At 34.7% G+C, this 27,397-nt stretch overlaps 3 protein-coding genes across 4 annotated transcripts in view; 1 reads left to right on the top strand and 2 right to left on the bottom strand.

Annotated features, from left to right (window-relative positions):
- Positions 1 to 957: 957 nt before the first annotated feature.
- On the bottom strand, positions 958 to 4,119 carry LOC120352556. The gene is made up of 2 exons (XM_039433669.1): positions 3,836 to 4,119; positions 958 to 2,477 (listed from the first exon to the last, which is right to left on the bottom strand). Exons 1-2 carry the CDS (start codon positions 4,095 to 4,097, stop codon positions 2,314 to 2,316), a joined length of 426 nt encoding a protein of 141 aa, XP_039289603.1. The 5' UTR covers positions 4,098 to 4,119; the 3' UTR covers positions 958 to 2,313.
- Positions 4,120 to 4,620: 501 nt separating this feature from the next.
- Positions 4,621 to 8,269, bottom strand: LOC111056494 (coiled-coil domain-containing protein 115). Of its 2 annotated transcripts, none has more exons than XM_022343861.2 (3): positions 8,110 to 8,269; positions 6,767 to 7,028; positions 4,621 to 5,406 (listed from the first exon to the last, which is right to left on the bottom strand). In XM_022343861.2, the coding sequence occupies exons 2-3, from the start codon at positions 7,026 to 7,028 to the stop codon at positions 4,970 to 4,972; spliced, it is 699 nt and encodes a 232-aa protein (XP_022199553.2). In that variant the 5' UTR covers positions 8,110 to 8,269; the 3' UTR covers positions 4,621 to 4,969. The 2 variants fall into 2 exon arrangements, with proteins under 2 accessions (XP_022199553.2, XP_039289602.1); XM_039433668.1 differs by having other exon boundaries at positions 7,983 to 8,121.
- A 274-nt stretch (positions 8,270 to 8,543) lies between these two features.
- The window catches only part of LOC111056496 (trafficking protein particle complex subunit 10), a 42,072-nt gene continuing 23,218 nt past the window's right edge, over positions 8,544 to 27,397 (top strand). The window contains exons 1-7 of the mRNA XM_039433667.1: positions 8,544 to 8,999; positions 11,111 to 11,328; positions 14,061 to 14,254; positions 15,128 to 15,323; positions 17,574 to 17,685; positions 18,186 to 18,373; positions 20,657 to 20,863. Coding sequence (XP_039289601.1) covers positions 8,918 to 8,999; positions 11,111 to 11,328; positions 14,061 to 14,254; positions 15,128 to 15,323; positions 17,574 to 17,685; positions 18,186 to 18,373; positions 20,657 to 20,863 — 1,197 coding nt within the window. The 5' untranslated portion in view covers positions 8,544 to 8,917. The remainder of the gene's footprint in view (positions 9,000 to 11,110; positions 11,329 to 14,060; positions 14,255 to 15,127; positions 15,324 to 17,573; positions 17,686 to 18,185; positions 18,374 to 20,656; positions 20,864 to 27,397) is intronic.

Raw genomic sequence — 27,397 nt, 5'->3', positions numbered from 1 at the left:
CTTATCTAATTTATTTAAAAAAACCTGAACTAATTGGCATAGAAGGAGAGGGTCGATTGAAAAGCAATTATTGTATTTATATAACAAAGAAGTATAGAATTTATTCTTTTAAAACTTAGTAAATAAACATTTTCATCATTTAGACTATTAACTATTATTTATAGAATCACATACAAATAATAATATATCTACTATAAATATAGGTTAATTTATATAATCTGTAAAACACCAATATATAAAACAACCAATTTATATACTCAATGGTAGGGTAATAAACCTTCGTCCATTAACAGTTAGCTACACTGATATAGAAAAAAAATCATCAGTAATCTAAAACACATAAAAGCATTGATTTTCAATGACTTTGACAAAATTACAACCATATTTTAAGTGATAACTTCTCAGTCCAGACTTGACAAATGACTCTCTTGAAGATATAAAAAATCTAAATTGATGGGTAATAAAAACACGAAGATATGAGAAAAATCAATTCTCACAGAAAGCGATTAGAGATCGTATTTTGCATGTTTGTTAAGTACCGCAAATCTTTCTGTAAAGGGAAAAATCTTCCAGTTGACGAACATTATTGAGTTATACAAAAAATAATACTGGATGAAAAAAACAGAAGGTGTCAAAAAGAATAGAATTTGTCATATTTTTTCAAAAGTTCGGAATCCGAATTTTGTTTGTATACGTACTATCTGTATCACGTTTAGATTTGCCTGTATGAAAGTATATGCGTATATAGTGAAGTCCACTTTATAATGGCAGTGGATAAAGATAATAGAATAGCGATGCCGATTCTCTGCATTAATTAATTATATTTCTACACTGTCAAAAACATAATTGGCATCGTTGTGGACCTAGAAAAGGATAGTACCACCGGCTTTGTCGAATGATAGACAAGGATAGCAAAACCAAAGTTGAACAAATATTGTCATTATAACGTGGACCTCACTATAGTACGAATGAATGTAGTTGTAGTATACTCTCAAAATGTCAAATAGAGATAGATAACATGGAAGATTTCTCATGAACCACATAATATCATACGTAATGGACATTCAAAGATTTTAAATACAACATCAATGCTTTTCATCAGCATCAGGATGTGATCGATCACATTGTATGCGTATATGTGCAACTACACGCTTGGATATGCATGACTAAGCGTGCAGATGAGAAACAAAATCTGGAAAGAGCAATAGGAACACTTACACTAAAAGCGTGAACTTGCTAGTTGCGTTCATTGTAAGCCGTTACATGCAAGTCACAACGTGTTTCAACTTGCCAGATCTTTTTTTTTGGTTCATGCATGATTTCTCGTGTACTAGCACATACACGCTTAAGCCGTGTCTACACTGAACAAATGTTTGACAAACATGTTTGTTGAAACAGTTTGGGTAAATTTTATTAGGTTTGACAAACAATGTTTGCCCGTGGCCAGTGTGGACGCGTCACCAAACAAAATATTTGTAAGTGGGGAGAACAGGTTTCATGTTTTACAGCTGTCATAACTGAACATGTTTGGAAAAACAGTAATTTTTTGTTTGACAAACAATGATTATCCAAACTTTTTGAAATGTTTGTCCCTGAGTTCCTCAACAAACATGTTTGCCGAACATGTATGTCGAACATTTGTTCAGTGTGGACACGGTTTAACAATGTGATCACACCCTTCATTTTAATGTATGTATCAACGCTAAGCAACAACTGGTTGTTCAGTATCTAGCTGTATCAAATTGGACTGTATACTACGTTTAGTGTCTAACAGTTTCCTGAACTGTATGAAAGTGGCATGCAGCTCCAACTCAACTGTATGTTGGGTCTGATTAATTGTAATTTTTGTATCAACGCTGGGCGACAACTGGTTGTTCTGTATCTAGCTGTATCAAATTCGACCGCATGCTACGTTTAGTGTCTAACAGTTTCCTGAACTGTATGAAAGTGGCATGCAGCTCCACTGAACTGTATGAAAGAGGCATGCAGCTCCAACTTAACTGTATGTTGGGGCTGATTAATTATAATTTTTGTATCAACGCTAAGCGACAACTGGTTGTTCAGTATCTAGCTGTATCAAATTGGACTGCATACTACGTTTAGTATCCAACAGTTTCCTGAACTGTGTGACAGTAGCATGCAGCTCCAACTGTATATTGGCAGTATGCACCACGAGGTCCAACGCCTGCTTGAATCGCGCCTGGCCTTGCCTCAAGTTCTGCGGCACCAGAACGCCGAACCACTTGATGGGGTCTTGGATGGCTTGATCGGGTCTTGGACTGCTGACAGACTTATCCTCGTCGTCATCCTCGTCTAAAGAGGTCTCTGTTCGTCGGCGTCGCGGCCTTCGGTGGTGCGTTTCTTCAGGGCTGCCTGCGAGGATCGTCGCGCCCTCTCGTCGGGTGACGGAGTCGTCAGCGTGACCCGTTCTAGTTGCAGTGAGATGGTGTTTTCCATTGAGGAGTCGTTGTTGGAATCTTAAAAAATCACAAAAATAATTAAAGACCTACTGGATGAGGTTTTTGTTCCAATTTGTATCAGGGATGGAAATATTGAATATCATTCATACATACTAAATTGATGATTTCAGACAATAATATTAATTAAACACTGTTTTTGTTCAAATTTGTATAAGGAATGGAAATTGAACGTATCTGATTACAGAAAATAATATTAATTGGACTATAGTTAGAATCACGTTAAGTCAACACCTGATCAAAATTGTCGTCGCTATCCTTGTCTGTCATTACACAAAGCTGAAAGCTCTATCCTATTCTAGCTCCTCAACGTCGCCAAACTGATTTTAGGTGATATAGAAATATCATGCGTTCAAAACATTTTGAAAACTTATCCAAATATGCATTTCACATGGTACTCGTAACAGAGCATATTATGCATTCAATAAATTTATTAAAACTAAAATCTTCTTAGAGGCAGTGTTTTCTATTCAGATATACAAGATTATCTTGGTCGTTCGCACAAGAGATGACTTGACGGAATGTAGTAAAATTTGACGAATGGGAGAGAGAGCAAGGAGAAAGATAGAAGAGGAAACATAGATATTTTGAAAGAGGAAAATCATGAAAGATTGGAGATTAGGAGTCAACTGCTCAGCTTCAAGCCTCTATCTCAGAGAAAAACGAGATTCTTTCTGAAAGCTGAATTGAGATTTGGCGATGATATAAAATATCAACTACCATTTTGTCTCAAAAGATAGACACGATTTTTCAGTAAGCTGAATTGTGATATGGTGATAGCATAAATTATCTACTACTAGTACGTAAGTCTATTGAAAAAGACGTCATCAAGCTGAACCATTGCTACGAGCACCAATGAAAGAATTGGACGACAATTCTATAACATCAATAAACTGTGGTTGAATCTATTAGATTCAGGTGCAGTAATCACACTGAAGTGTATATTTTGAACTTATATATGAAATTAATAAATTTAGGCTATAGTTTTCCACGTTTTATCAGTATGGATTTTTGAAATTTTATTTCGTGTTTTACCTAATAGCCTAAATAAATAAACGACCCCTACAAAAGGGAAGATGAAAGGACGATTCCCACAGCCCTGGCTGCTGGAGAGGACTACAGAAGAGGAAGATAATATATTTATAGATTTTCACGTTTCATCAGCATGAATTTTTAACTTCTTCAACTTTTCATCTATTTGTTTTATGAGTGATGTTTCGAATTAGTTTGTAACGTAGTATTGTATTGTAGGTTCAAGTGTAAGTAAGATAAGGCCGGTTGCTCCTTCCTTCGCACTCTAATATTTAAATAAAGACAGCAATTCAATTCAATTTTGTAATAATTTTTGTTAATTGTACCTTGAAACGTCTGTGCCCTGTGAACTGTAACGAGGGGAGCAACATCGGCGCCTTCGCCGGGAGTTGGTAGTTGCAGCGCAGACACATTACGGTTGCCCATTATGTAGCGCGCCTTGGCCAAATCCAAACTACCAGCTTTCACCGATTTCTCCAGTTCCAGTTTGGATGCGATCAGTTCATTCATCAGTTTTAGTGCTTTCAGGGCACGCTTGTCCAGTTCCATATCCAGTTCATTCATTTTACTGCTGTCACAAGTTGCCATCTGAAACAAAATACAGTAAAGTACAGGTTCTCATAAGAAAATTGAAGATCTGTTCAGGCAGATCTGGTAACAGCCTACCACCAACTGTTTATTCATTCATACAATAAGTACATCATAAAAATGATAGGGAGAGAAAAAATAAAGTAATCTTGAGCAATTCCTCTCCCAAATTTAGATAGGGTTACACATAGTCCGAAATAGCCTAGGTTAAAAAGTTTAAACGTCACATACGATATAAACTTCTATTGCTGAGACAAAGAATGTTTGCCCGTGGCCAGTGTGGACGCGTCACCAAACAAAATATTTGTAAGTGGGGAGAACAGGTTTCATGTTTTACAGCTGTCATAACTGAACATGTTTGGAAAAACAGTAATTTTTTGTTTGACAAACAATGATTATCCAAACTTTTTGAAATGTTTGTCCCTGAGCTCCTCAACAAACATGTTTGCCGAACATGTATGTCGAACATTTGTTCAGTGTGGACACGGTTTAACAATGTGATCACACCCTTCATTTTAATGTATGTATCAACGCTAAGCAACAACTGGTTGTTCAGTATCTAGCTGTATCAAATTGGACTGTATACTACGTTTAGTGTCTAACAGTTTCCTGAACTGTATGAAAGTGGCATGCAGCTCCAACTCAACTGTATGTTGGGTCTGATTAATTGTAATTTTTGTATCAACGCTGGGCGACAACTGGTTGTTCTGTATCTAGCTGTATCAAATTCGACCGCATGCTACGTTTAGTGTCTAACAGTTTCCTGAACTGTATGAAAGTGGCATGCAGCTCCACTGAACTGTATGAAAGAGGCATGCAGCTCCAACTTAACTGTATGTTGGGGCTGATTAATTATAATTTTTGTATCAACGCTAAGCGACAACTGGTTGTTCAGTATCTAGCTGTATCAAATTGGACTGCATACTACGTTTAGTATCCAACAGTTTCCTGAACTGTGTGACAGTAGCATGCAGCTCCAACTGTATATTGGCAGTATGCACCACGAGGTCCAACGCCTGCTTGAATCGCGCCTGGCCTTGCCTCAAGTTCTGCGGCACCAGAACGCCGAACCACTTGATGGGGTCTTGGATGGCTTGATCGGGTCTTGGACTGCTGACAGACTTATCCTCGTCGTCATCCTCGTCTAAAAGAGGTCTCTGTTCGTCGGCGTCGCGGCCTTCGGTGGTGCGTTTCTTCAGGGCTGCCTGCGAGGATCGTCGCGCCCTCTCGTCGGGTGACGGAGTCGTCAGCGTGACCCGTTCTAGTTGCAGTGAGATGGTGTTTTCCATTGAGGAGTCGTTGTTGGAATCTTAAAAAATCACAAAAATAATTAAAGACCTACTGGATGAGGTTTTTGTTCCAATTTGTATCAGGGATGGAAATATTGAATATCATTCATACATACTAAATTGATGATTTCAGACAATAATATTAATTAAACACTGTTTTTGTTCAAATTTGTATAAGGAATGGAAATTGAACGTATCTGATTACAGAAAATAATATTAATTGGACTATAGTTAGAATCACGTTAAGTCAACACCTGATCAAAATTGTCGTCGCTATCCTTGTCTGTCATTACACAAAGCTGAAAGCTCTATCCTATTCTAGCTCCTCAACGTCGCCAAACTGATTTTAGGTGATATAGAAATATCATGCGTTCAAAACATTTTGAAAACTTATCCAAATATGCATTTCACATGGTACTCGTAACAGAGCATATTATGCATTCAATAAATTTATTAAAACTAAAATCTTCTTAGAGGCAGTGTTTTCTATTCAGATATACAAGATTATCTTGGTCGTTCGCACAAGAGATGACTTGACGGAATGTAGTAAAATTTGACGAATGGGAGAGAGAGCAAGGAGAAAGATAGAAGAGGAAACATAGATATTTTGAAAGAGGAAAATCATGAAAGATTGGAGATTAGGAGTCAACTGCTCAGCTTCAAGCCTCTATCTCAGAGAAAAACGAGATTCTTTCTGAAAGCTGAATTGAGATTTGGCGATGATATAAAATATCAACTACCATTTTGTCTCAAAAGATAGACACGATTTTTCAGTAAGCTGAATTGTGATATGGTGATAGCATAAATTATCTACTACTAGTACGTAAGTCTATTGAAAAAGACGTCATCAAGCTGAACCATTGCTACGAGCACCAATGAAAGAATTGGACGACAATTCTATAACATCAATAAACTGTGGTTGAATCTATTAGATTCAGGTGCAGTAATCACACTGAAGTGTATATTTTGAACTTATATATGAAATTAATAAATTTAGGCTATAGTTTTCCACGTTTTATCAGTATGGATTTTTGAAATTTTATTTCGTGTTTTACCTAATAGCCTAAATAAATAAACGACCCCTACAAAAGGGAAGATGAAAGGACGATTCCCACAGCCCTGGCTGCTGGAGAGGACTACAGAAGAGGAAGATAATATATTTATAGATTTTCACGTTTCATCAGCATGAATTTTTAACTTCTTCAACTTTTCATCTATTTGTTTTATGAGTGATGTTTCGAATTAGTTTGTAACGTAGTATTGTATTGTAGGTTCAAGTGTAAGTAAGATAAGGCCGGTTGCTCCCTTCCTTCGCACTCTAAATATTTAAATAAAGACAGCAATTCAATTCAATTTTGTAATAATTTTTGTTAATTGTACCTTGAAACGTCTGTGCCCTGTGAACTGTAACGAGGGGAGCAACATCGGCGCCTTCGCCGGGAGTTGGTAGTTGCAGCGCAGACACATTACGGTTGCCCATTATGTAGCGCGCCTTGGCCAAATCCAAACTACCAGCTTTCACCGATTTCTCCAGTTCCAGTTTGGATGCGATCAGTTCATTCATCAGTTTTAGTGCTTTCAGGGCACGCTTGTCCAGTTCCATATCCAGTTCATTCATTTTACTGCTGTCACAAGTTGCCATCTGAAACAAAATACAGTAAAGTACAGGTTCTCATAAGAAAATTGAAGATCTGTTCAGGCAGATCTGGTAACAGCCTACCACCAACTGTTTATTCATTCATACAATAAGTACATCATAAAAATGATAGGGAGAGAAAAAATAAAGTAATCTTGAGCAATTCCTCTCCCAAATTTAGATAGGGTTACACATAGTCCGAAATAGCCTAGGTTAAAAAGTTTAAACGTCACATACGATATAAACTTCTATTGCTGAGACAAAGAAGCTGGTGCTGCTTTAAAATAAGACCAAAAAGATATTGTCATAGTCGGAACGGATTGATCACTGCTATCTATAGTGTAATAATTACTGTTTCATGTAAAGGAATATACAAGAAAGTATGAGCAGAAGGAATAGAATAGGATATTTGTTTGTCTCTGGTAGGTATGAGTAAAGACATTCTACCCATCTCCTCCTAAGTACTAATACTTGAAGTGAGTACCCATAAACATTGCACAAGAACAGCAGCTTGAGTCAAGATGAATTATTTCATGGGCTCAGTGCTCGTTTCCTGTGCTGAGACTTTTGAACCTGTAGCCACAGGGGATGAAGCAATTATGAGAAGAAGGATGAGGGTAAGTTTTACATCCTTCAGCACATGCATTCTGAAAAGGAGTTTTTGCAGAATTGGTTCAAATCAATTTATGCAGGCTCATACTTCTTCAATATTATGCCGGATAGCCTAAAAAACTCACAATTAACTTTAACAAAAAGTATGTCACTGCAAGACTACGCAAAGACGGAATCTATAAAAGTTCACCACTTTAAAATAAAGATTGAGGGTGTGGTTTATAGGCTACTTTAATTAACATTACGGTACTTGAGCAAACAGGAAAGTGCAATGGATAATTTGTCTCTAACAAGAGAAAAATCCAGATAATACTTTTCTTCATTCATTTTTAGACTATGTTTACTTACAGACAGCGTAGTTTGAAAAGTACAATGAATCATAACAATTATTCATATTCATAAACTTCAGACATACGGATGGTAATGCTTAACAATATCTTATGGCACCATAATCAAAACAAAATTCAAAGCTTACCTTCAAATTGAAGTGGAAAATATCTATAGAAAACTATCGAAGGTGAAAGTTTGTGTATAAATAGATAAATTTCAAGCAATACAAAATTAAACAGAGCAGAGTTTGCTAACCTATAAACTAGCCTAAAATGTGATGAACTGAAGAGAAAGTTCTTTGTAAGCAAAAGTCAGCTGATTGTTGTCAAAGAAAGTGTCTGGTATTGCCGATGCCGTCATCACATCAGGATATGATATGAATTGCCAGCTTATTTTATGGAAAATGATAAGGATTTGTTCAAGATATCATTTTAAGATGATGTTCATTATTTTGTGTTGAATTAAAATAGTGTTATAATATTGTAATACAATTGCTTTTATAGATTTGAAAAGCCCGCTACATGCTCACATCACCGCCGACAAAATCTGACATCTGATACAGGTGGCGGTAGTTTTTCTAGTTTCTGATTTTGATGATGATGATGAGTGTGTTGTGTTTTGTTTGGAGTTAATTATTATGGCTTATCATTTTCTTGACTTGAAAGTTAATTTATTTTAGTTTCCGTGAATGTTTTTCATTATTTGTATGAGAAGCTATAAAATATTTTCATTTATTAATTCTTTTAAATGGACTTTACAGCATGTGCAAACGTTGATGTGACACACATAACCAACAACTTTATCATGAGCCTAATTGAAAGCTCAAGCCTAATTATAAAATATTCATCTATTAACTCATCTGTAGATAATTTCAATATCAAAAGGAATCAGTGGCTCTGTCAACAGTCTTTATAATTATTTATATAATGTGATAGTTGTAAAGTTTGAACGTCATGAATCAAGTTTCAAATGTAAACGGAATTTCTGACGGCAGTAGTGAAATTTCAATAGTTGACCGCAAACCTATTATTACATGTGAGTAATAATTTTTAATTATATTCTATAATTTGAAGCTAGATATAAAATTAAAAAGTTTTTTTAACCTAATTGAGCATTATCATTGATGGAGTTAGGTTAACCTTGACATTGACGTTTCCTATCAGTAGTTGCAAGGTTGCAATTTCACTTCCTTAACATGAAAACACCCCTTTTTCAAAATTTCAAAATCTTGAACAAATAGCTGACATTGGAAGTGATGTTAAAAACAATATTCTTGAGTTAAGTTTAATGGAAAAATGTTTTTTATGTTGGCATTTTAGTTTTTTGTATATATGTTTATAAACAATCTGGATTCAAAACATGATGTTATTGATACTTTAGAACCAAACTTTCTATAGGAAAATACAACACTCATTAAAGTCAAAGCACTAATTCAACATACAACAGTTCATATGAAAAAAAATCCAAACTGTATATATACTTTTAATAAAAACTCAAATTAGCCTATCACCCTTGATATCATATACACTATATTCCGCCTTTCACACAACAGATTCCTGACGGTTGTCTTAAAGACGTCCTTAACCAACTGCTTCACTCCAGGAGGCAGCTTGTTGAGGAATTTCAAGGCAGAAATCCGATAACTTTCAATTCAATTCAATTTTTCTTCCGTCTGTGAACAGTGTATATACTGGATAGACATTGTCGATTTATAAAACACAAAAGTGCAAATATTTACAGTAAGTTATATCAAGATCGCCGATCAAAGAGACTGAAAAAGTTACAATCTTCTGCTCATTCAAGGAATAGAGAGCGAGGCTAATCAGTTTCTCTCGGAGCACTTTTTTGAACACTTTTTCTTCCAACTCTCGCACTTGCAGTGGAAGTTTATTGAAAATTATCAATGCGCGCATTGGATAGCACGTGTGCAGCTTAGCCAATCTTGAGTAGGGAAGATCGATGTTGTCTCGCCCTCTAGTTAAGTAGTTGTGGATCTGGCCTCTTGTTTGGAGTGTGTGAAGTTGGCCTTTCAGAAGCACAAGGGAGCTCAGCACATATTGACTGAAGACAGTGAGTATTCCCAGCCTCCTGAGCAGCGGGCGACAATGCTCCAAGTATGGTGAAGACGTTATGATTCGAACCACTCTTCTGCAGAAGGAGAATCCTCTGGCATCCACTTGCATGACCCCAAAGTGCAATCCCATAGTTGATATGGCTATGAAACAGGCAGTGGCATGCAGTCACAAGGTAATTCTTTGGAACATGACTTCTCAATTTCCGCATCAGATATGTCACTTTGGAAAGTCGGTTGCATATCATATCGATGTGCTGGTCCCATGTTAGTGATGAGTCTACCAAGAATCCAAGGAGCTTAACCTCAGGCCCACCAATTGGAGGCAGACCAAGTCTCAGGGAGCACAGAATATTTTGCGTCTTCTCTCCATTCATACACAGTCTGTTTGCTCTAAACCATGAGCTCGCCTCCTCCAGTAGTTCAGCAGACCTCAGCACAGCCAATTGAGGATCTTCATCCTGTGCAATGAGAGTTGTCGTCAGCAAACAGCAAAGCTTTCCCATCCATACTAAGGTCATTTATAAAGATGAGGGACATCAAAGGGCCAAGGATTGATCCCTGTGGCACTCCATACTTGACCTGAATCTCCTGTCATTTGGCACCGTTTAACTTAACTGACCTGTGATCGTTGTAGGAGTCTCCTGAGGTCATCCAACAGCTCACGGTGCCTGGTGCTGTGGTAGTGAATGTCACTACGGGCAGCCAGAGTATGCTGTATCCTCTTGACATGCGGGCACTATCAAGCACAGGCGGATTTAGTGGCTGATGACCATCAGCACACCAAGGCGAGCAAAGATGTGGGCAAGATGGTCGCTGAATTTTATGATTCTCACAATTTTAACGACAACTTAAAATCCATGTATTCAAATAATACATCTCTTTGCAAGATGGTATGTTCAATCGCATAACATTTAAAATACTGTAATTGATTGTTGAAATAAAACTTCAAATCTATTAATTAAAAGAAAGTCAATTATTAATCAATTCTAAATGGCGAGCCCAATTGCACGAAATTCTGAACCATTTATTCTGCTTTGACCGATTCATTGAAGCAATTCATCGTTGTTTCTAGATGCTGGCGACAAAGACCTGTTCCTGACCCTTGAGCCAACACTGGTGTCGTCACTGCCGCAAGAGCCGACGGAATGGAGACGCGCCTACGGCAGAGCAGTCAAGTCAGTGCATGTGGCTGCTTCATTTGTGCCATTCAGCAAGGAGGTCATTCCTGGCGAGGGAGACTATTGTCTCATTCAGCAGCCTGTCTTCCACACATATTGGACTCAGTGTTCGGTCAGTAACCACGCGAAAAAGGAATAATACAATAGTTAGAATAAGTTATACTTACTATACTTCGAAAATCTCACAATAAAGGAATAATTAAATTACAACTCCTACCTAATACATATCATTCTGAGGAATTGCCCTACAGAAATAAATAACCCTTTAGGTTATTCTGTATCACAATATAAAAGAACCCTGGCTGATTGGCTATCTGGTCTAAGCCAGGGGGATTGCGGGCGTCTGCTTCGATCTGTTTATGTTTGACGTATCCTTGTGTGAATTGGATGGCTTTATGTATAAGGGAGCATTTCAATTAAAATCAAAAAAATTAATAAATAAAAATAATAGCCTGATAAAAAAACAAGAAAAAATATTAAAAAAAAATAATTACAATAAAAAAACCCCGCACATTCTATCAAGGCTTAGTTCATAATCATAAACTTTCTCAGTTGCATCATCTGTCGCTGGGTTCCGTTATGCATGAGGCTGTCCAGTTGGACCTGCACATAGATTATAATTATAGTTTCCTTAAAAAAAATTTCTTAAACCTTAGTGACTCCTTTAGCAGCTATCGTAGTGACTCCTGTAGTTCTTCTTCTCTTCTGTTATCCTCATCCTCGCGCGCGCGTGTGTGTACGTGTGTGTGTGTGTGTGTGTAGGTGTGTGTCTGTGTGTGTGTGTGTGTGGTGTGTGTGTGTGTGTGTGTGTGTTCGTGGTGTGTGTGTGAGTTATTGAATTTTAATTTACTAATTTTGTTTAAAGATAAAATTATATAATATGTGGATGGTTCTTATAATCATTTGTACTGAGTTATTATTATCATTATTATTATAATCAATAAATTCAACTACTGATTTATAACAAGCTGTTTTTTATTAGGTAAGATTCGATGTATTCTCTTCTTTTTTATTTTTGCCATAGTAACGTTTATATTATTGTATTACTTTATGATTGGCTACCTACTGTAACATCGACCCAAATACAGACCCTAGAGGTCCATATGGGCGATTATTGAAGTGATTGTAATACTTGTTTTGTTTTTTTGAATAAATAATTTGAATTTGAATTTGAACTATTTATACTTACCATCTTCTGATGTCTTCATCACGCTCAAGGAAATCGTTAATTTGTAGTACCTAATTGAAGAATCATGTTGGTAAGGTATTGTAATGTAAAACATGATCTATTACACCTTGTATTCGACCTGAATATTCGATTGATCAGTCAGACCTTTAAACGATATTTCCGGTCAATATCCTCTGATATAGTTTAATTGAAACATGTTAAGAAGAAGCAAGAAAATGTAAAAGTGATAGGATGTCAATGATTTTAAAGAGATTGCTATTTATTTATTGATCATTCAGAATTACACAACTTTTAGAAAGGAACCACAAGCTCAGGCCCAAAACGGTTCCAATTTGAATTTATACTGTTACTAATTTGCTTATTATAATTAAATTGTTTTTGAATTTACATTAATTGGAAAATCCAAATTAGGGCCATCAAATACTTTGGACACCTCTGTAAGGCTAATATTGACAACAGAGAGAATAGCTTCTCTATTCTCAAAGAGAGAGAGAGAGAGAGAGAGAGTGAGAGAGAGAGGAGATTCACTTTGATAAATGTGTTCTGTGTTGTGATTGAAATAGGATACAATCAGGAACTACCAAACAATATCAGTTTTCTATGAATCAGTTGAATTGTAAAACAATAAATGGTACTGATTTCATTCAGCCTAATATACACCCAGATGTGTGTAGAAGATATCACTTTTGCTTATTGAATAAAAATTGTCTTCAACAGAGTCAAAATTACAGGAGATATATTTTGTAGCTGTTCAAGTTTCTCTATAGATATTGAAAATCTCTTTATATAAGTCGATTTGTTGTATCAGACAATAGATCACAAATATTATTAATTTTGATGAATAAATGAAATAGTTGTATGGTCATCCATTAAAAATTACACGACTGTTTCTTTTTAACAGTGAGTTTTATTCAAGGCTCATTTACGAATATCAATTATCAATATCATTAACCTTGCAATGATGGAATACATTCATTCTATAGTCTATTACAACGAACAAAATTGTACGAAATGCTATTGAATATTCATGAATAAGCTTGCTCAACGTGGATGATGATCGTTCAATGTATGAGTAATTATAAAATAATTTAATCTTATGACTTTATTAAAGTTGATTCAATTTTTCTACATCGTCCATCCTTTTTCAATATGACTTGTTCACACATAGTATTGTGAGCTTAGCCTTTACCAAATGAGTAATAGCATGCTATGATTTGTCAGATAATTTATTTTCTTAGTTACTTTTTTATCCTAGTCCACTTAAATTCTAAAAAAATGAACTCTTGAAACTTTTCAAGACTTGAGCTTTCTCTTCAAAAGATTATTAGATTCTTCTAAACGCAAGGAAGTATTGCTTGTCGTAGAAGCATATGTCTTATTGTGATGTTTCCGATTGTATAATGTATATACCTAAAGGAACAAAACCTATTTTATTCTATTCTATAATATAATAGAAATTCTATTAAATTCAATTTATCTAATTCCTTTGATAGAATAAAAATTTCTTAATCAATATTGAAGTTGTCTATCAGACCTTTCATAATCATTTGACCATGATGGAAATGATCTATGTATTTACAAGTTTGCATTGCGATTATGAATCTGTTTCAAATTTGATTGATTACAATACTAATATAGATAATGTTGGTTTTTAGGATGTGGATACGTACAAGGCGACGTTGCGAGATGACATCGATTCATGGATGAAAACACTGGGCAGATACAAGATCACCGATTGGATGATAGTCGTTGTAGAGACCTACGATTTCAGGAAAACCAACAAACTCCTACCAAGAACCACCGTTTTGGATAAGATTAAAAACGACTTCGGAACGAAACATGCTGACAGGTTAGTGGGTGAGGTGATTAATTTATTTCCCAAAACATAATACGAATATTACCAAAAATGATGGGAAATGGTGTAAATTTGTTTACTTCTTGACAGTTCATAAGTTTTTCTCGATTGGAGTGATCCGTGGTCTAGTGAATAGAATGCTTGCATGGCAGCCTAGAGATGCCTGGTTCTCACCAGCTAATCACCAAGCGAGGTGGGACCTTGCCGCAAGGAAATCTCCACCAACAAGAAGCCATTCGTATTTTCTCTACTTCCTGGCTCTTTCCTCTTGTGTATTTTGATGCTAGAATAATTAGCAAACTTTGCAAGCTCATTAGAGACGGTGGCAGTGGAAGCTTTTAGGGCCGGTTTCCGAGCTCGGGATTTAGCCAAGTTCTAGACTTTAAACAGCTGGAGTCAGAAAATTGGTTTTCCAAAACGGGGCGAAGTCGCAGTCATTGTCATAGTCACGTATGAATTAAATTTCGAAAAACTAGAAAATTGAACACAAAATAAAATAAAAAGAAAGTGGTGTAAAAAAGATGGAGGATTGAAGGGTTTTTCCAACAGTTGGATATCATTACTATGGATATCCATGTACTAGGAAAACCTTCAATCCTTGAGAAGATGAAAAAGGTACCAGGAAAAGTAAATAAACGGTAGATATAAAAGGATGGGATGGGGGAAGGTGTTGAAATTTTTTTGAAGGACTAGATGAATTACAAAGGAATTCAATCTCAATGTCAAATATATGTTTTCAGATATGCAATAGGGCTATCATCAACTTGATAGGGTATCTACTTCTCTAGCTTCCACGGCTATAAACAAGTTCTGATATCGTACTTCAAAATGATACTTTGAATTTTAAAATGATTTTTTCGGTTGTAGGTGTTTATCAGTCATAAATCCATTGAAATCGGAGTCCAGGTCAGCCGGCTCATGGCGAGGGCTTATGGTGAACATGAGACTGTTGCTGTTGGCAGCCTATGACAAGACATTACTACGCTTCGAAGAAGTGATAAGGGAGCAGCGTGAGAAGCGGAACCAACCGGGATGGAGCTTCTGCAAATATTTCCTCCTACAGGTATAACAATAATATTGTAAACTATGCATAAAATTTTACAAGTTGGAATGGTCTACGAGGTACAAGTATAACGATAGGTCTCTTCATCAATAGAATGTCTCCTTTGTATTGGTGTCTTCAACGTCAGAATTGGATGTAGAATATCATCCCCGATATCCTAGTTGTGCTAAAAAAGTTTCAGGGTAGAAGGATTAAAAGGAAATTTAACCTTCGGCCGTCGGTCCCGGCTGCCTAAAAAGCAGTCGTTAGGTCATGTCAGAGGCCCTGAAATTGATCAGTTGCGACCTGAGAACTCTGACACCAGACCTGAGCCAGCCAGGTCACACGATATTATTATTTTCTTTATCAATGTAAGACAACGTACCTAAAGTCTGTGTAAAATAAGTTGAGACTTGACCCTCCATCCAAGGAAATTACAAGGTTGCCAATTCGTGTAAAATTGCATTTTTCTCAAATTTCCAATTCAACGACAGAATTGGACGTAGAATATCATCCCCGATATCCTAGTAGTGCCAAAAAAGTTTCAGGTTAGAAGGATTGAAAGGAAATGTAACTTTATGATAAAATTGAAAACTTCTCAAAGTTTTGTTTTTCTTTTGAATATCACTTCTCTCAGAATCATGGGGCGTCGTAATGCGTAACAATTTTATATCAAATTAACGGGAAGAATGTCTTCCGACTACTTTCGACAATTGAAAAAATAATTTCAATTATTTCTGAGAAACTTTCTCGCTTTCACCACCTACTTATCTTTTGAAACAAAAAAATTTCCAGCATAATGAAAATTTCATGTTTTCTGCTCGAAATGTCATAATAATATAAAATTATTACGCATTACGACGCCCCATGATTCTGAGAGAAGTGATATTCAAAGGAAAAACAAATCTTCGCGATGTTTCCAATTTTATCATAAAAGTTAAATTTCCTTTTAATCCTTCAACCCTAAAACTTTTTTAGCACTACTAGGATATTGGGGATGATTGTGATTCTGAGAGAAGTGATATTCAAAAGAAAAACAAATCTTCGCGATGTTTCCAATTTTATCATAAAAGTTTAATTCCCTTTTAATCCTTCAACACTGAAACGTTTTTAGTACTACAAGGATATTGGGGATGATATTCTACATCCAATTCTGACGTTGAATTGGAAATTTGAGAAAGTTGCAATTTTACACAATTTGGCCATTCTGTAATTTCTTCGGATGAAGGGCCAAGTCTCTTCTTATTTTACACAGACTATAATGAATAAATGATATAGAAATAATATTGTTCATTTGGCATAACGTTTTACTTCTTCTGAAGTTGAAATTTAATGCTAATTCAAGGTAAATTCAAAATTCTGAAGTTGAAAACGTTTACACTGATCTACGAGGTAGAAGTATAACGGTAGGTATCTTCACCAATATAAGACACTATAATGAATGAATTTATTGAACTATTACATAGAATTACTAGTACCCTTTTTTATTTCGTTTGAAACACAACTATAGTGAGGTTCAAGTTATAATAGCAGTAGAAAAAGATAGGAGAACAACGTTGCCGATCCTCTGTCTTGTCAGTGCCTTCTATAGACGGTAGCTGACAGGTTTATTGATGTAATATTAACTGTTATTCTCGTTTAAAGTAATCAATTATATTTTATTAAGCAAGAAATTATATTTTTCAATAATTTCATAATGAATTTTCATGATTAAGATGAAATGTTTTTTAATTAATTATTATTTCTACATTGTTAAAAGACGATCTGGCAACAGAGCAAAGCGAGTAAGAGATAGCTCTATCCGCTTTGTTGAATGATAGACAAGGATAGCAATACCATTGCTAATCAAACACTGCCATTATAACGTGGACCTCATTATAGTTCCTGGTATCTATCCCATCATCAACTGTCAAAAACGTGCTTATATTACTGTATGATGAAACTTTTAAGTAGGCCTATTTAAATGAATAAATTGAAATTGATCAGGAAAAAAATCAATGCATATATCTATCAAAACCAATTAGGAGTTATGAATAATCTGAAGTTGATCAGGAATAAATCAATGCATATATCTATCAAAACCAATTAGGGGTTATGAATAAATTGAAATTGATCAGGAAGAAATAAATGCATTTATCTATCAAAACCAATTAGAGGTATGAATCAGTATGTGATTGATAATTTTTCTCTACGAATCTAATTTTTAATGACAGTTGGTATGAAATATCTCTGTAGACACAATATGATTCAAGATTTGTCTTGATTTGACAGGAGGAACTGGCGTTTGTTCTTGAAATGTTGGGAATTTATGATGAAGCGTTAGTGCAATACGATGAGTTGGATGCACTGTTCACTCAGTTTGTGCTCAATTCGAATTTCGGAGGTGAGTGTTGATTATTTGTAATTCCGATTTTCAAGTCCTTATTCCGTGTGAATTCGGCATAGATGATTTTTATTTCAAATATTAATTCCTGCTTCATAAAAATACAGATTAAGTAGTAATGTGGCATTGAAAATGGAAATAACGTCAATTGATAGTACTATGTAACAAATTGTATACCTACATTAAATACTATATATTGAATACTGTAGTGTATACGGGAAAGACTCCATACACAAATCGTATATTACGGTACATAGCAACATTTTTAGTTTGTTGGCAGTTGGCTGATTTTCCTGTATTAAGTTATATGATTAAATTTTTATGGAAGAGATCCGTGGTTAACTTTTTCATATTTACTTCTCCATAAAAGTCGGTCTGCTTCATAAAAACCTATTCACGAATAGTTTGTTCTTATAACAATAACTATTTCAAAAACTGTTAGTGTTAAGTTTTCTTTGTTTCATATGTCTATTGACAATAATATTCTTCATTTTTTCCAGATATTCCAGAGTGGTTGGCAGGCTTCCAAGGTCCCCTACAGAGCTGGCCTGGTCTAACTTTGAAACATAAAGTCAATAATGAGCTCAGGTCGTTGATACAAAAGAATAAAATCTCTCTTCTACAGTTTCGAAGTTATTTGTTTTCAAGACAGTGCTCAATGCTTCTTTTCTCTTTCAAACCGTGGGAGGTGAGTGTAATAATAAATTAATTAATAATTCATTCATTCAATTATTCGAATTACACATGTCAATTTAATTTCTTTGGTTAAGTATAGTTTGTTGATTCCTGTTATTTATAAAGTTTGAATTGATCTATTTTTCAGTCCAGTTATTTTTCTAATTTTATAGCACCATTAAAATACCTTACTCAATTTGAGTCTTGTTAGACGACGCTTTATTCTTCATCTATGTGTACAAATTACACTAAAAATACCGGTAAATAACATTGAAAGATGAATAAGGCAATCCTTGAGCTATTTTCTCCCGAATTTAGATATGTCACAGTCCTAGATTAATAGGCAAAAATAAGGCAATCCTTGAGCTATTTTCTCCCGAATTTAGATATGTCACAGTCCTAGATTAATAGGCACATATTCTCAATAACAGTTCAACCCAAGTTTAATTTCATCTAAAAAAGGGTTTGCTCACACCAGAGCAACTAAATTGCTGAGCATCAGGTAAAATGTACGAGTAATCGACATACTGGCCCACTAGACAGCCAGCTCACTCTTCAACGGTATTCAGACAATAGTTGTAACTAAAGGTGATCCATTTAGCTCTTGACTGCAAATTGAAAAATCAATTTTCTTGAGCTATAGTAAGGCAATGTGATAGAATTTTAGAAAATTCAAATAGGTACTTTAAATTTCATATTCTAAAAATTGAGAAGATTTACCATTTCATTGTGCTACAGTAACAAATATTGTAACAATAAAAGCCATACAAATATTATTAAGGCAATACTAGGCAAGAATAATGTGATAGAATTTTAGAAAATTCAAATAGGTACTTTAAATTTCATATTCTAAAAATTGAGATTTACCATTTCATTGTGCTACAGTAACACAAATATTGTAACAATAAAAGCCATACGAATATTATTAGTAATATTATTAACCTAGAACCGTGGTAATTGGGTTATTCATGCTTCACTGTAGTCACCGTCCATACAAAGTAGAAGAATCTCAGTTCTAGTGTGTCAGGTAAAAAGGAAACGCTTGTATTTCATTCATCACCAACTTTTTTGTAGTAACTAAGTCTCTGGTGTGCCCATGCCCAAAATCAAACCATGGTCGGATAAGTGTGGCAGGTAGATCGGAAATACTTGGTTTCCATTCCTCATCATCTTTTATGCAGCAACTAAATCTCAGGTGTGCTCACAACCTTAAATCAAATTATTGTCGCATTCATTATAATGTATCACATTTTGAGTTAAACAATCAGCTGATCGAATTCCGTTCAGGTTCATCTACGTTTAACGATAAACCACGATTAGTTGAGAATAATAATATGGTAGCACTTATTATTATTATTTGTTTTGTGTTACATTCCGAGTTTAAACAATCACCTGATTTATCTCCTTTTAAACTGAGGTGGTACATATTATGATCCTTAGGTTCGCGTTCTCCAAAGTTGATTCAACTAACCTAACCTAACCTAATCAATGAATGGTTGCATTTATTGACCGAGCGAAGTGAGGTCTAAGATTCAAGTCGACGGTTTTTGCATTTATCTTTATGTTTATATGTTTTTATGTTGCGCATTTACAGCGAAACGCGGTAATAGATTTTCATGAAATTTGACAGGTAACTTATGTTCCTTTTTAAATTGCGCATCGACGTATATACAAGGTTTTTGGAAATTTTGCATTCCAAGGATAATATAAAATGAAAAATGAGCCTTCTTCATATGTCAATTTTAGAGTAAAAATCAGACTATAGAATTATTCATCATAAATCAGCTGTCGAGTGGATTATAAATTGCATGCAATGACGCATGCGATTCAATATCTCAATGTTACTTAGTGAAAAAACAACTGTTGTGTGGACTATTCATTGCATGCAGTGAGGCATGCAATTGATAACTTGAAGTAGCATTGTATTTTATCCCGACTTTTCTCTGCTTTAAACTCGGTAAGCTTTTGATGATACTGTAGTAGCATAGTTTTTTACAACAAATTATTAGCATTCAAATGATAATAATTATAATTAATATTAATTATTTTATTGACGATACAACATTTGAAACAGCCTTTAGTTGTTTACGCACCGATATCTCGCCGACACGTCAGGACAGGACATGATTCACTCTGATGGAGGCTGTAGTTTTTAACTGCGCGAGGTCTACTGTTCACAGAACTACTAGTTATAATTTGTTGCAATTGAGTCAGCTGATTATTTTTAGTTCAAATTTCTTGGAGAAAGTGACCCTTGAACTGCTATTTTGAGCTAATTCAAACTTTGATTGTGAAGGTGGCACAGAGAACCCTTCAGTTCCTGCACAACTGCATAAACGAGTTGAACATCCTGGAGGTGACTCGGCCGCCGGGTGCTGTGGCCTGCTGGGTGTTCCTCTGCTGTCGCGAAGTGCTGCAGACCTGCGAAAAGTTCAACGATAGTGGGCAGATCGAGGCCTACAGTCTCTACACGGCTGCTCTCTGGGCATATGCTCGCGACAAGGTAGGCAATTCCTCAATTTTTCCTTAATTCCTCCTTCTAGACATATTCTATCAATAGTACATTCATTTATCTATTCCATCGAGTATAATTGGTTGTATATTTGGTATATATTCAATTGGTATATGCAGGTTACAGAGCTCGTCCGACCGTAAAAGGTATGCGCAAATGCTCTGTAATCTGCCTAAACGTCGAATTCCTAACGGTAAGCAACGGCTTGAGCGAGCTATACTACTGTATAAGTGTATATTATTGTAATCTATATTTGTCGACTATAGAAACTAAAACATGCTATAGTTCGTACAAAATTACTTTTGACTTGGAGGAAGATTAGCCAATTGCAGTGATGAATAGAGTCATAGGTAGAATATAAGCTGCCACTTTGTCGATTAGACTCAGTGTTTTCAGACAGGAAACTTCGTATGTGGATTATGAGCACTCAATATCAATTAGAGAACGCTGGCCGGTTTAGAGCGGCAACATCGCGCTGCTGCATCCCTACCGTTCTCAACTGCGTCTCCCTTCAAGTCGAAAGTAATTTTGTACGGACTAAAGCTGCTATAGCTTCTATAGTTGACAAATATATATCACAATAATACACAGTAATTGTACAGTCGTCGCTTAGTCCTAAACTGGTCCTATTCCAATTCATATGTTAGCCCAAAAATATAGGTTGTATGAGTCACTTTTTCCACCAATTGGTGTAATTTTGAAATTTGTTGCTCACAAAGGGTTTGTTTTGCAAACGTATTTTTATACGTATACCTTTCTCAAGCAAAAATTAATTTTTAGATGGAAATGAATGAGAAATTGCATTTGTTCAAATGCTAATGAATATGGAATTTCAAGTAGTTGAAAGCATTTTATTTTGAATTTTGTTTGATAGAAATCAATTTTTCAGAAAGTAATTTCCAATTTACCTAGATCTAGAACGTAGGTACATTGGTTATATCTTTTTACTGTAGCCTATATAATTTTTTACATTTCAATCAACGACTTCCAATAATTTATAGTTTCTCTAATTTCATTGCAGTTTTATAAAAATAGAAAAAATGAACGAATCACAACATTTTTAAAAAAAGATAAATTATTATAATAGTGAATTCTTTTTGCACATGGAAGAAAGTATAGAAAATTTAATTATTCCATGCTAGGTTTTCTATATGGTCAGCTGTTTGATTAGAAGCATCAAACCCATTTGTACAAAGGTCTGTTAACTTTTAATTCCGATTAAATGCCACGAAAACCAATCAAAGGAGCCCTCTTCTCAAAAAAACCCGTCTCTGATTCTCTGATAGGTTCTTGTGGCATTTAATCATAATTCAAATTCAACAGGACTTTGAGCAACCTGACCTCAAAATCATGGAATAAAAGTATTCTCTTTTCCATGTCTAAAATAATACTGGGCAAACTATAGTGTACAAAATTTATGTGAAAGTGTTTGCTGCTGATTGAAATGTTTGTTATTTAATCATATGTCTTCATCTAAATTATACCTTTCGATATTTTCATTATTGTTTTCAAATCTGATCAAACAACTTCAAAGAATTCTCGGATGAAATTCAATTGAGTCTTAAAGATAAGCGGAAAATTTGACAAAATTTTTACGTGAAAAATCAATATAATAGCAAATTAGGAAGTGATTGTAATTTTTAGTTTGAACCTGGAATATTTCATTTGAATTACATATTTTTAGCGGCTGGTGAAGTTTTCCCAGCAATGTCCTACGCTGAGCTCAAAGAAGTCAAAACTGATAAAATTGAAGATTTGAAACCGGAAGGATTTCAAGTTATAAAGCATTTTGTACACACAGGTAATCTGTATTCAACATTTTCAGTGCATTCGTTTTGAACATACATTGCTGTTTACAAATAAATCAATGCACATCTATTCAATGAGTATATCAAACATATAGTCCAATAATAAACTTTTAAAAATGTTTAATTTAAGCCAGGCTTGTAAAGAAACATAAATTGCAGTATTTAAAAAACCAAATTGGCAAAATTCAGTTGATTTAAAATTAAAATGAGAGAAAAATGTGTGTTACAATAGATCTCAGTAACGATACTCAATGGATATTGAGTTTATTAGTGAACTTTTTATCAGTAAACTGAAGAAATATTGAAAAATAAAGGAAACTGTAAGCTTGAAAATGTGATTTGAACTGCATTGACAAGGATTGGTGCATAATTGAGTTGTCTTGGAAAGAAAAGTGCAATGAGAATAAGAGTGAATACAACATGAATGTTCAGTACTTTTAGAAAGGTTTTTAATAACTTGAACGATACCAGGTATTGAATTAGAATGAGTTTGTTTGTGAGCCATAGCAACACTATAAACTAATTCAAAAACACATGGTGTTATACTACGGAAAGAATATGAATCTGCTAGTAAAAATTCGCAATGAAATCGTTCCTTCAATGAAGAAGTATTTTTGAAAAGATGAAGATTATTGACTGTAAACTTTGAACGTATTTGAATCAAGAAGTTGAAACCACAAATCAATTATGGTCAACAACAATCAGGCCTTATATGAAGTCTCATCAGAATTTTATAGAAATGCAGCAATAGACTGGCTTCTCCACACATCTGTGTAATAACTTGTCAGCTGATTTATAATTCTATAGTCTGATTTTTACTCTAATATTGGCGTATGAAGGAGGCTCCTTTTTCCTTTTATATTATCCTTGAAATGCAAAATTTCCAAAAACCTTGCATCTCGTACGTCGACGCGCAATTAAAAAAGGAACATACCTGTCCAATTTTATGAAAATCTATTACCGCGTTTCGCCGTAAATGCACAACATAATAAACATTTGAACATTTAAACATTAAGAGAAATGCCAAACCGTCGACTTGAATCTTAGACCTCACTTCGCACGGTCAATTATGACGATCAAAAAGTAAACCTTCAATCCTTGACGATGATTTCTATAAATTGAGATCAAATTGTTACAGGCTGAATATTGTTTTTTCAAATTGATAGAAGACTCGAATTTATCGTTCATAAAATCTTAGATAAAAGGAAAATTGTGAAGAAATCTAAGCGCTGATAAGAAGAGATACAGTATTGGACTTATTTTTTCTCTCCCTATCATTTTTGATGATGTACTTATTGTATGAATGTGATATCCCTACAGATGTGGTTACCTGGCAACATAATATTGATGTTGATTCAATATTGAGTTCCTTCTTATCTACCATTCACAGTGTAAGCATTAAAAAGTATTTTCTATTCAATCATGGCTTATTCAATGTTCATATTATTTTCAATCACAGTAGTTGGCGACGAGGATTAAAATAAAATTCCAACAGTTACATTAATGAATCAATAAAAAAAGGACTAATGAGAAGATTATTAGTTGTTCGGTTCCGGGGCGGACGAAGGTAGAAGGAAGCCAACTGATTATGCTTGACTGCTATATTCCTAATTTAAAAATTACGGCATGCTGGCTGGTTGACTTAAATATCTGGATACAACTCAGCTATAGGATCAAATGCTAATCTCTTTTCTGTATAGGGCTACTTGTAATAAAAATAGAAATAAAAATAAAAAATCTCAGTATCCTTTTTGAATTATTTAATCACAACATGTTTCGGACATTTATGCCAATGTCCATTTTTCAATTGGAAAATTGTGATTATGTCCAATTACAATTGTCCGAAACATGTTGTGATTAAATAATTCAAAAAGGGTACTGAGATTTTTTTATTTTTCTATTTCAAATGCTAATACTATGCATAGTAGCGTATTGATGGGATAAATCAGTTCAGTGATCAAGTTACGGGACTATATTTCTACTTTGAAAGTTTCAGTTGAATTTCACTGGAATTCGAATGATTATGAGCTGGAACATCATTTGGATATCAGGCGTACTTTAGTTGTTCATGGGCTTTGAGGATTCTGGTGTTTTGATTCAAGTGAATTGATTCAGTGAAGAACTTTATGCATTACCTTTTTTATAATTTGGTTAATTAGGTGTCATTGTACATAATTAAGAAATACATCGATTATAAAATACAGGACTTACTCTAATCTGGCCGTATGCAATTTATTATTTAATAAAACTTTTTATTGAAATCGTGTATTTTGTCCAAGGTCTATAAAAACCTTGGTATTTATAGACCTTGATTTTGTCAACTTATAAAATAATAATTATCTATTGAGTAAAATTGCCATCGAGCAACGATAACCTTAATATGCATTATTTGAATGAGAGCACATAATGCTTGTTGCTTAGCAATGGATGGAGAGTTTGCAAAAATATGTCTCCACAACAAATTTGAATCCTCTTTCACTCCAAAATAAAAACATAAAAGGAAGATAAAATTCTATTAACATTTTGTCTGGTTTAATTGAAATGAAAAGAGTATTTATTAGGAGGCGTTGAGACTTGGAAGTCTTCTTTATTGATCAACCTGGATTGTATTATAATAATTATAAAATTACCTTTGTTAAATCACCTTTGTTTTTTTTTTGCCTTTTGTTAAATTATAAAATTTGTAATGGATTAGGAATAAATTTAATAATTCATTACAAATTTTATAATTCAACAAAAGGCAAAAACACAGCAGCAGACAGACAGAGGAAAAAACCCTTGAGAAGACAGCAGCAGACAGACTGAAGAAAAAACTAGAGTCACAGGTGTTCGAATGTTGCAAAGCACAAAGACGTCAGTTTGCTTCCGTAATGTCTGCCCACGTCTGCTTGCAGTCATTTGATTTTCTTCTTCGTCTTGTGTGCTGCTGTGTGCGTTCGCCTTTAGTATGATGTTTAAATAAGTATAAGCAAAGACCTTAAAGATGCATAGACTCACATGCAGCGCTAGTGTCGTACTTGGAATTGAAATCCGCCATTGAGGGGGCAACCCATAAGATTATTACACACCATTGCCACCAATGCCTTTGTGATCTATAGTATTACAAATAAATAATAATTATGTAATATCTCGTGCTAAAATACCCCAATGGCGGCCTTCAATTTCAAGTAAGAGCTATCATTGGGAAGGTATAGGCATTGTGGGTCTATATCTCTTTAAGGTCTTTGAGTATAAGCATAGAGAAAAAATATAAGAAGATATCCCATTGTATAGGGCGTTATTGTTCCAAATTTCACTGTTAACTCAAGCCGATAGTCCTATAGTGAGGTCCACGTTATAATGGCAGAATACGATTGACAATACTGTTGCTGTCCTCTTCTATCATACAACAAAACAGATAGCGCTATCTCTCTCTAGCTTTGCAATGTTGTCCGTTTGCCAGAATATTTTATTTTTACTTTTGACAGTGACTGTACAAAAGTAAACAAACAATTCTCAGCCGCCATTTGTTTTCTTCATTCTATCAAAATACTTGTGTACACAAATCGTATAATTGATTTAAAATGTATTTTTGAAACAATGAAATAATTTTTAGACATTACCGTATGAGAAACACAAATTAAAATACCTGAAATGACATTTTAAAAGTTGATAACTATCCTAGACTTCATCCATGATTCAGTTAGCCTCCACGTATAGGTTAGACCCACTCGTACCGGTATAAATAATATTGAAAGGTTATTTCAGAATTATTTCCATTGGAATTACTATTTTAAATAGGATTTCTTTTTTCTATTATTTTTAAAAGAAATTGGAATAGAATACCTACCAAATAACTTAATTTCTGTTGTTTTGAAATTCAGATTGTTGTACCACAGCTTTTTAAATTAGCCGCCATTTCAGGTTTGTATAAAAATAAAAATCTAATCTCAGTTATAAAAGCAAATTTTTGAATCAAATTATGAAAAAATATATTTTCTTGATTAATTTGACATTGAATTGATTATTTTATCAAGGAAATGATAATTATTATTAGATCAAATTTATTGGGATGAATTGAGTAACAGCTGTGTACACTCAGTGGCAAAATGGAGAGACTTGGCAACGTTTTTCTCCTATCTTTCTTCACTGCCATTATAACGTGGACCTCACTATAGTAGTTATTTTTCGTGGAGCTATGTGGCGCTGGCAAAGACTTTAAAGATGCATAGACTCACATGCAGCGCTAGTGTCGCACTTGGAATTGAAATCGGCCATTGAGGGGGCAACCTATACGATTATTACATACTAATGCCTTTGTAATCTATACTATTACAAATATATAGATATAATATCTCCTGCTAAAATACCCCAATGGCGGCCTTAGTAAGAGCTATCATTGGGAAGGCATAGCCATTGTGGGTCTATATCTCTTCAAGGTCTTTGGGCGCTGGTAGTCTCTAATACTGTGCCGCTTTTACCCGGTCAAAACAGTTATCATGGACAATAGTCAACAATAATCGGCTCGAGTTCACAAAATCGTGAAGCTATTTGACGCTGGTAGTCTCTCATACTGTGCCGTTCTTACACTCTCACCCGGCCAAAACAGTAATACTAGACGTTGACGGTAATCGGCTTCAGTTAAAAAAAATCTGCTTCAAATTTGGAACATAAATGACCTATGCCATGGGATATCATGTTATGCTTTCTTTTCTCTATGCTTATACTTTGGTAGTCT

Source organism: Nilaparvata lugens, chromosome 7 (genome assembly GCF_014356525.2).
Source record: "Nilaparvata lugens isolate BPH chromosome 7, ASM1435652v1, whole genome shotgun sequence".
NCBI classification, from domain to species: domain Eukaryota; kingdom Metazoa; phylum Arthropoda; class Insecta; order Hemiptera; family Delphacidae; genus Nilaparvata; species Nilaparvata lugens.
This window is presented reverse-complemented; position numbering and strand designations above follow the sequence as displayed.

Excerpts from the sequence above, each read along its gene's own strand:
- LOC120352556 (XM_039433669.1), bottom strand. The coding sequence starts at position 4,097 with ATGGCAACTTGTGACAGCAGTAAAATGAATGAACTGGATATGGAACTG. Across the intron at positions 2,478-3,835 it reads CAGGGCACAGACGTTTCAAG|ATTCCAACAACGACTCCTCA; the intron begins GTACAATTAACA and ends TGATTTTTTAAG.
- LOC111056494 (XM_039433668.1), bottom strand. The coding sequence starts at position 8,015 with ATGATTCATTGTACTTTTCAAACTACGCTGTCT. Across the intron at positions 7,029-7,982 it reads CTTTTCAAACTACGCTGTCT|ATGGCAACTTGTGACAGCAG; the intron begins GTAAGTAAACAT and ends ATTTTGTTTCAG. Across the intron at positions 5,407-6,766 it reads CAGGGCACAGACGTTTCAAG|ATTCCAACAACGACTCCTCA; the intron begins GTACAATTAACA and ends TGATTTTTTAAG.